The sequence below is a fragment of the Vigna radiata genome, chromosome 10 (assembly GCF_000741045.1).
Source record: "Vigna radiata var. radiata cultivar VC1973A chromosome 10, Vradiata_ver6, whole genome shotgun sequence".
Lineage (NCBI taxonomy): Eukaryota > Viridiplantae > Streptophyta > Magnoliopsida > Fabales > Fabaceae > Vigna > Vigna radiata.
This window is the reverse complement of record NC_028360.1, coordinates 13,743,962-13,754,098: the sequence shown is the minus strand read 5'-3', so window position 1 is coordinate 13,754,098 and position 10,137 is coordinate 13,743,962. Positions and strand designations below refer to the sequence as shown.

Sequence of the window (10,137 nt, the reverse complement as noted above, 5' to 3'; positions counted from 1 at the left end):
TTTTTTTTAAATTAGAGTAGTTTAGATTTTCACTATACATGTTAATGTTTTGATCATCACATATTTCTTAGACATTGTCACCATTATATTGTCTATTTTTAGAATTTGAATTCCATCACAATCTTTTATTCAAAAAGATTTTAGTAAGTTTGACTCTCAAATTATATACAACTTTTAGGCATGTAAAACAAACGATTAAATATCTAAAAAAAAAATTCATCACTTGCAATAACTTTATTAAATTTGAACATATATTTCTATACAGACTATAAAAAAATATTATAATAACTATTACTTCAATTTTAAAAAATATAAATAAAATCATATTAAAAATAGAGAAAAACAAAAGTTGTATATTTGTTAATAACTTCATTTAACAATAAAAGAAACCTGCATTACTCTCCTTATCTCTATTCATACATTAGAAGATACAGATGCTATTTTCATAATATTTTTATTTGTGGATTTTATTAAACATTATAGGTATATCTTTCTTTTAATAATAACAAAATTATTTTGAAAAACACCACCAATCAAATTTGTCAAAATTTTGCAGACAGTGGACCAGGCCGCAAATCCAGACCTCTTTCACCCCTAATAATGACAAGAATATAAATATTATATATATATATATATATATATATATATTTTTTTTTTTTTTTTTTAAAATAATAATAAACTGAATGAGTAATTAATAATTGTATTAAGGGTGTTTAATTAAGTTAAAGTACTCCTAAATTGGTCTAACTATAGCAGCCTTATTCAACAGAAGGTGGTAGAGATGATCTGACACTCCAGGAGCCAAAAAAACAAACCCGACCTTTCCCTTTCGCCAAAGGATCATCGAAAAACCCAAATCAATATCAGTTTGAACAGTCCTTGGTGTGCTAGCTTCTTTATATTAGACCCTTCTAAGAACTGTTCTGTTTTTCAAATCTACCCTTTTTCCAATCACATCTTCTGCTCTGATAGCCACTACAGCTTCTTTCTTCTCGATCTCAGGATGTTTCATTTGACTTTGTCTCAGGTACTTCCCTTTCACTCATTTCCTTTTCTTCATGTTGTTACTGTTTTGGGCTTTCCAGAATCAATGGGTCACCCTAATCGGAATCAAAATTCCAACTTTTTATTTTTACGTTCTCTTTACTCTATTTTTGTTTGGGTTTTTGTTTTTGGTGTGTGGAGATGTGTTTGTAGAAAGTCAAAGCTGGGAAATTTAACCTGAGTGGAGTTTTAAGTGATAATTCATTTTATCAGTTGGTGCATGAAATTTAATTAACGAGCACTAAGACTTTTATGGGGTTTAGCAGGCGGCTGTAACTGTTCCTATTGGCAGCGATTTGTCTCTCAGAAGATCTGCCTTCAAGGTTTGTCAGTCCTCCTGTTTCGTTTTGTCTGCCTTTTGACTTTGGAAGTTATTTGATGCTTCTGCTCTGTGTCATGTTAAATAACCGATCCAACTGTGAAGAATATGTAATTATGCAGACTTTTTATGATTATGTTGATTTGGTATGGCTGTTAGAATACCTTGAAGGATTATGTTCAATTACACAGATTAGTGGATGAACATGTTTATTTCTGAGAGTTTAGAAAGGGGCCAAAGGGCCATGTTTTACTATAGATTTGATTTGCTTCATTTCGATACATGCAAAACTGTAATGGAGTGGAAGAAACATCGGGCAAAGATGAAAGTTTTATCTTTTGGTCAAAAAAATCTTTTGGTTGTAGTTGGTAACTGGTGTTATATATGGTCTTCTACTTGTATGGTGCAACTGAGTATTTTTAATTCTATATTAGAAATGCAGAGCTTTAGCATTGATACATTTTGGTTTTCCCAGAACAGTGGTGTTTTAGTTAGAGTGTCTACTTAACACATGTGTATTGGGTTTGTACAATCTTGTTTCCATAGATGCATGTATTGTTATATATTAATTGATTTTCATAGAACTAAGAACATAATACTGCAGTTGTTAGAATAAGAGATTCTGTTTATTTTTAACAAAAACTACACTTGACGGTGCAGGCCCCTAACTTAAACTTTCGGGATAAGCCATGGGCACCAGTATTAACTTTGGATTTGAAGGCTAACAGTTCTTGTTTAAGAAGTCGGAATGTGGTATGCATGTCAGTGCAACAAGCAAGTGTACCCAAAGTATCCGTCTCACCTTTAGAACTGGAAGATGCGAAAGAACCTCCATTGAACTTGTACAAACCTAAAGAGCCCTATACAGCAACTATTGTGTCTGTTGAGAGGCTTGTGGGACCGAAAGCTCCTGGGGAAACTTGTCATATTGTGATTGATCATGGTGGAAATGTTCCCTACTGGGAAGGACAGAGTTATGGTGTTATTCCTCCAGTAAGTGACTTATTACTGATTGTTATTCTGTGCTTCCCTCTCATTCTTTCTGATTATAGCTGGTAATCCATGATGATTGATCTTTGCCTTAAGATTTTCTTGGTAAAGTGATCTTGATGTAGGAAAGGGTTTTAAATATTTATTATGTTTAATTTATGAGTCCTTTTCCTATAGGATTTTGGTGATCAATAGTCATCATCAGAGTTTAAGGTTATTCTGTCTCCCCTCTCCACCTTCCATCTCAAAACTAATGGTGTCTTTTGGGCATATTAATTCATGTATAAAGCGTTTTTTTTTTTCTTTTTTGTCGGATCAGATTTAGGAGTTAATGCAATTAAAATTATAAATTTAATTCACAACTTGTAAATACCACTTTACATGGGTGACAGGGTGAAAATCCAAAGAAACCCGGGGCTCCCCATAATGTACGACTATATTCAATTGCTTCCACGAGGTATGGAGACTCTTTTGATGGTAAAACAGCCAGCTTGTGTGTGCGCCGTGCTGTTTACTATGATCCTGAGACAGGAAAGGAAGATCCGTCCAAGAATGGCGTCTGTAGCAATTTTCTGTGTGACTCAAAGCCTGGAGACAAAATTAAGATCACAGGTAAGTAAGGCTTAACTCTTTCTACTTCAGCAAAGGTTGATACACTCTCTAATTTCTTGTGTAACTTCCCAAAATTTGTATTCCAACAGAGTGATGCCCTGGTGCACCGTGCTCAAGTTTTAATCTCTTTTTATATATTGATGTTGTCATGATCAGCTGTTTCTTGTTTTTGCTGTTACCATAGGTGTGTTCTACGCACCTTACCAGAGTGTGTTTGCTAATCTATACTTCCTCAATGTAATGTTGGAATATAACTTGTGTACTGCCGTTTGTTTTCTGCTTAATCTATTGGACTTTATGCTGTGAATGGTAGAATCTATTAAGGCAGCAATGTGATTAAATGATGAACGTCGTGATTGAGAGAAAAATCTCATTTTCATAAACAATGATTTAAATTGGACAGAGAAGATGATTTGATGTGCTTAAATTCTCTGAACTTTGTAAGGTTTTCATGCAGTATAATAGTGAACCAGTTGTTCACACTTTAGCAGCTCTTAAATTATAACATTTGTTCTATTGGTTAACATCAAACTCTTATCGTATGGAGCATGGTAAAGAAATGTGATAAACCAAACAAGGAGAAAGTATATATTGAACAATAGCTTACGGGTTAGTTCATGACTGCATTTCTATACTCATCATGAGTATGAGATAGAAAGTTTTGGTTGTTATTGTTCTACCCCTATTTGATTTATGCAATGTGCAGTTTCCGCTTTCCTAGTAGTTAATGCGTCCACTGCTAAGTTTCTCATATTGAAGTGCATTCATTGTATAATTATGTGGTAGTGATGTAGAAGGATGCATAACAAAACCTACCCACTAGAGATCTATTGGCAAACTGTTTTGTTGATTTCCTTGCCAAGTTGCCATGGGTTAACTGGTCTTGGGTGTCAACCGTCAAGTACTGTTCATTATGAATGTTGATGAGCTTGCATCTTTCTGGGTAGGAATTGAGTCATCTACAATTTTTTGGCAGGCCCTTCAGGGAAGATAATGCTTTTGCCTGAGGATGACCCTAATGCTACCCATATAATGATTGCCACTGGCACTGGTGTTGCTCCATTCAGAGGCTATCTACGTCGAATGTTCATGGAATCTGTCCCTACATACAAGTTCGGTGGACTGGCATGGCTTTTCCTTGGCGTTGCCAACTCTGACAGTCTTCTCTATGATGAGGAATTCAGTAAATACCTCACGGATTATCCAGATAATTTCCGGTATGATCGAGCCCTTAGCAGAGAACAAAAGAACAAGAACGGAGGGAAAATGTATGTTCAGGATAAGATTGAGGAGTACAGTGATGAAATCTTCAAACTCCTGGATAACGGGGCCCACATATATTTTTGTGGTCTAAAAGGTATGATGCCTGGGATCCAAGACACTCTGAAGAGGGTTGCTGAGCAACGAGGAGAAAGTTGGGAAGAGAAGCTTTCTCAACTTAAGAAGAACAAACAGTGGCATGTTGAGGTCTACTGAGATTCTTTAGTGCAGATTGCAGAGTAGTAGTCCCCTTTGTCTGAAAGAAGAAAAATACAAAACATTTTCATTTTGTGCTTTTAATAATAATATTCATCCAGCAGCTTTAGTAGCTGTAGCTGTTCTGTATTAGTAAATTGCAAATTGTGTTCTTGATCGATACAGAATTGAAAAACCAAGCAACTTGCATCTGGTAGAGTGGCAGCAACATATTTTCTTTTGCCAAATTCTGAATCATTTTAATAAGGATTATAATCCTATAAAGGGATAAGCATGAATGAAGAAACATGTGAGCCCCTTTAAATTATTTTGTTATTTAATTCTGAGATCTATTTTCTATTTCTAGACAATTGGGAGTACTTATTTGTAACATAGATGATAAAAGACAATGATTTGAAAATTCTTTTGCTCATTACATCGAGGAGCAAGGACATTTTCATCGCCAATCATACACAGAATTTTTAAATTTTGGTTCATAATAATAAAATTAATATTTTTCATGTCTTAAATACATGAATTAAATAAAATATTAATTAAGATGTGAGTTTTGTAAAATATAAAATAAAAATTAATAAATAGTACTACATACTGACTATCATTTTGGAAAAATAATTCAAAAGGTAAAACAAGTTATATTCATCAGACTCCTGTTCAACTCGATACAAAATAGAATAATGATGTCTTGTAAATTAGTCAAACAGAATTAAGTGTTTGAGAAAAAAATGATATGAGACTCAACTTTAGTACCTCATATGCTATGAACTGATATTTTTTTAACCGAAAATATTTGGTTGACAACGTTTTTTTTCCAATGATTTGACAACGTTACGTGACAGTTGTCTGTTGACTATCTTTTAGAAAGTAAAAACAATACATGTAAGGATATATTTGGAATTTGAAAAGATATGAAATTTGGTTTCGTGTTTTTACTATTCATTTTCAGTTTCGCAGTTTCGCGTCACTTGCTCTCTTCTCTGTCGCCAAATCTCTTTGCTGTTGCTTGCTTTCATCTCTTCTCTCTTGCTCTCATTCACTCGGTTGGTCTCATATCTTCTCTCTTCTCTCATTGTCGCTTGTTTCTAGCCATGTTTTGGAGCATTGTTCTCCACCATTGTTGCACCAACCCTAACAATGTTCTCCACCATTTTATGTTGGTTTATCATATAAGTAGAGGTTCAATGGCAGCCCAAAATCCAAAAGTAAGATGAAGTTTTGGTGTATTTTTGGTAGTGTAATTTTTATCCTCGCATTGTTAATTAATAGCATTGGTTTTGTAATGTTGTGTAGTGGTAGGTTCAAATCTCCATAGATTCATCAACCATTATTCAAATGAATCACTTACTGAGACACGTTCATCTCGATCGAATTGGAATGACACCATTTAGTGATGTATTGTTAACTTGTTATTGTAATTTTGAATTGTAGGCTGAAAACATTGCTCGATTTTTTTGCATCTTGTACAATAGACCGTAAGGGAGTGTTGGACCTTTGTCTGTTGCACAAGCAAATATTTCATCCCAACCAAACTTGTAAGTTGTTATAACCGTTCTCTTTATATATTTTATAAGTGGTTTATGTTTTGGTTTTATTGTTTCAGACATGACTGTGGAGTTATCATGTTAAAAACAATGAAAATTTGGGACGGAGAGGAGAAATACAATAGGAAAAACATGCCGCAATATACGAATGTAAGTAAGAATATGATTGTTAGTATTAATTCATGGTTGGGTTAATTTTGAAATTGCAATCTTTTGATTTCAGGATGAATTGTTTGGAATTAGAAAGCAATATGTACGTGATTGGATCCTGGACATCAAGAACATAAGAAGAATGGATGCGCTGGCGGTGTATGGATTGTTTTAGGATATTTTTAGGATTGTTTCCCTTTGTACAAATGTAGTTTATATGAAGACAATATATATATATATATATATATATATATATATATATATATATATATATATATATATATATATGAAGAAACTATACTAATTGTTATATGTACAGATTGTAGGAAACATTGATATATGTACACATGGTTATTGGAATAAGATGATTGATTTCAAGATTTTTTTTTATGTGCAGTGATAATTTATTTGAGTTGTGTGTGTGTGTTATGATGCAATGTCTTACCAATTTAGGCCAAGACGTGTAACCTGTGAACCAAAAAAGAGGATTATAATCGTTTACAACAAACTGGTAAACGATTACATGTAAGAATTTTGGGTTTTGGGCAAGTAGATGAACAACACGAGGAAGTTGTGGTCATGTGTATGACCACAAATTATTTCCATCGTTTTTCCACACAAGTCCAGTGATTTTAAATTGTATTTGTTGTTTAAGTGTGAGTGTACTTGATTTTAAGTTGTATTAAAACCACTCAAGTTCTGTGAAAAAACACTGTATTTGGTATGCGGTCCCCTGTGTTACTGCACGTGGCTCCTTCAGTTGAACAACTTGTCCAAAAATCAAAACTCTTTCGTGTAATCGTTTACAGGCCATTCGTAAACGATTACAAGGCAGTTTTTGCCTACACAATTTGCAGGACTTCATCTTAGTGCCTGATATGAACCTTGGTTGTCCCAACTACATCATGGGGTACCCAAAACTTGACCTTCAAGCCACTAGTCACACTTCAACAACAAATTAGAATTAAAGCCACTTAAGTTCTGTGAAAAAACACTTTATTTGATATGTGGTCCCCTGTATTACCACAAGTGGCTCCTTCAGTTGAACCACCTGTCCAAAATCCAAATTTCTTTCGCGTAATCGTTTACAGGCCACTCGTAAACGATTACAAGGCTGTTCTTGGCAGCACGATCTTCACCAATTCAGCTAACTTCATCAACTCACAAACATTTTTTTATTCTTGTTTCACAAACATTATCACTTGCTAAAAATGGAAAGTTCATAATTAAAAATCTTTAACAAATCAAATTATAAACCAGTTCAATAACATAGGCAATTAAATTGCAATTATAAATTACATAACTTGAACAAAATAGGTTTAATTACAATGTCCTAATATTTTCCTATTACTCAAGTATTATAAACTGAATACAATAATCAGTGATTTTTTATTAGAAGTACTAAATTTCAGTGTATAGTGTCCTTAGCGTTTGGCTCTTATAACGCCTTCTTGATCTCACCTTCATATACGTCTTCAAAGGAGGTTGGTTGTTGGACATTCCACCCGGTTCATTGTTGGACATTCTACCTTGTTGGTTGTTGGACATTCCACTCGGGGAAACAAAGACACTGTTAATGAATGGTTCTGCACATGGCGCACTTTATTGACCATCATCTTTAGTTGTTGAAAAAGAGTGACGAACGGTCAACTGCTCAACGAAAACAATGCCAGTACAAACAAAAAAGGAAAAACCCAAAACCCAAACCGAGAACAAAACAGAGGAACAACACATTTACCTTGGTCAAAGGAAGATGCTCACCGGAACTTGCCATTTTGACCACCGAGAACAACAACCAACAAGGACAACAATAAGGAAAATGGAGAACGAGAATGAAGGAATTAAGCACATAAATAGATACCTCCATTAATAAGATGGATATGAGGAACTTATGTCTATATAAACCTATATTTATCTTTTCTTTTATCTGATGTGAGACTTTGTTTGTATTCCACAATTTAATTTTACTTTTTTTTTTCTATATTGAGAGTAAAATAGAAATATACATTTTTGAATAATCTCATTTATATATTGATATTGTTATAAATTTGCAATTTATACTATTTTTTATAACTTTAATTAATGATAAATACTTGTACATACCAAAATAAAAATTTATTATTTTATTAATTTTAAAAAAAATAAAAGTAAAATAGACGTATTAAACATGTTAAAATAAAAAAGTTAACTATATATATTACTATAAATAAAATAAAATAAAGCTATATTTTTCATAATATAAATATTTCAGTTGCTAATACCAATTTTAATTCTAAGTAATATATATATTGAAAATAAAATATCTAAATATTTATTTTATTGAAGAAAAAATATTGTTACATACAGTGAAAATCCGTATGTAATATAAAATAGTGCTACATATTAATTATATACAAATAAAAATTCGTATATACTGTTTTATTTTATAGTTTTTTTTCTAGCGTTTGATATAATCAAAATAAAATTTTAAATAGGATTGGATAGTAGCACCCAACTATCATCATAGAAAATGTTAAGTTCCATTATACTTTTACAATATAAAATCACAAACAAACATATTTCACGAGAGACACGAAACATAAACAGGTAAATAAACGTGTCTAGTTAACTTATACTGATAAAAATTATAATTTACTCATACTGATTTTATGAAAATAAAAGCACGAACAAAATTAACCATATTAATTTCACTTCATCATTAACCAAATAAGCCAAGGAAGAATCAATGTTATATTAATGCTTTAATACCTTAAGCTTTACAACACATTTGGATATGACGTTTTATTGGTTGCGTTGCTTGCTCCTTGTTTCTCATCTGTAAATTTATAATATGCATAATTTTTATTTAAAATCATATATATATATATATATATATATATATATATATATATATATATATATATATATATATATATATATATATATATATATATATATATATATATATATAAATACAACTTTATATGCTTTCGATCGAATACTCAAATGATACAAGATAATGTCTATTGACAAACTTTAAAACTCTTTGATAGTTTATGAACAAAAGTTTAAAAAGGTCTACCAAGATAATGAACAAGTATTAGAGGTGAAGAGTAAGAGATACTCATTGTTGATCATGGTGTGTCTATGTATTCGAAGATAAAAAGACTTCCGCAGAAGGAAGGAGAAAGAAAACCATAGTCCTATTTTTGAAAGAGTATGTTGGGAGTACAAAGAAAGTCCCACATCGAATAAAAAAAAGACAAATATTTGTTTATATGCACATAAATAAATACCTCCATCAATAAAATTGATTAAGAGGAAATAGGAGATTATCATCTCCTCTTTCACAATATCAGATTATAGTCTCCTAGTTCCTCTGTCCATTTTATTTATTCATGTATATAAAAACCTATGTCTTTTTCTTTTTATATTCGCTGGAACTAAAGTAACAGAAAAAAAGAGAGTGTAATTTTGATATAATAATGAGAAAATAAAAATTAAAAGGAAATAGAAAACAATAACGTGAAAAGGACACTACAGCAAGTGGTGAGAGGGACAGCTAATCACACAAGGAAACGCTTAAAACCTAAGCAACCTAAAAGAAATAAAAAATATAACACTCAACCAACAGAGTTTATTTTTTTTCTTTTGAAAAATATAAATTTCAGAAATAAGATCCTTACAAAATTATTAAATAATTGTGGAAAATAGATAACTATATTTAAATAATGGTGAGTGATTTTAAAAACTGCATGAATTAATTTCAAGGAAAAACTAGATAAAAAAATAAAATAGTAAAAGAAAAAGGATTTACTTAAGTAGATGTTAGAACACAATTTAGCTTAAAAATTGTATGTACTAACATCTCGTATTCCTTTTGTATATATAGTCATAGATTTGCTTAATTTTTTACAGCGTTCAAAGATGCTTGATTATTATTATTATTATTATTATTATTATTATTATTATTATTATTATTATTATTATTATTATTATTATTATTATTATTATTATTATTATTATTAT

General features: G+C 31.4%; 1 protein-coding gene across 2 annotated transcripts; it reads left to right on the top strand.

The window, feature by feature from the left end:
- Window positions 1-759: 759 nt before the first annotated feature.
- LOC106775989 (ferredoxin--NADP reductase, root isozyme, chloroplastic) lies at window positions 760-4,668 on the top strand. 2 transcript variants are annotated; one of them, XM_014663267.2, is made up of 5 exons: window positions 760-1,027; window positions 1,311-1,367; window positions 2,024-2,356; window positions 2,746-2,965; window positions 3,942-4,668. In XM_014663267.2, the coding sequence occupies exons 1-5, from the start codon at window positions 1,004-1,006 to the stop codon at window positions 4,439-4,441; spliced, it is 1,134 nt and encodes a 377-aa protein (XP_014518753.1). In that variant the 5' UTR covers window positions 760-1,003; the 3' UTR covers window positions 4,442-4,668. The 2 variants fall into 2 exon arrangements, with proteins under 2 accessions (XP_014518753.1, XP_022642399.1); XM_022786678.1 differs by having other exon boundaries at window positions 1,308-1,367.
- The last annotated feature ends 5,469 nt before the right edge of the window (window positions 4,669-10,137 follow it).

Bases quoted from the DNA above. Each gene is read 5' to 3' on its own strand.
- LOC106775989 (XM_022786678.1), top strand. From the start codon at position 1,004: ATGTTTCATTTGACTTTGTCTCAG. The intron at 2,357-2,745 runs GTAAGTGACTTA...CATGGGTGACAG, and splicing joins GTTATGGTGTTATTCCTCCA to GGTGAAAATCCAAAGAAACC. The intron at 2,966-3,941 runs GTAAGTAAGGCT...ATTTTTTGGCAG, and splicing joins AGACAAAATTAAGATCACAG to GCCCTTCAGGGAAGATAATG.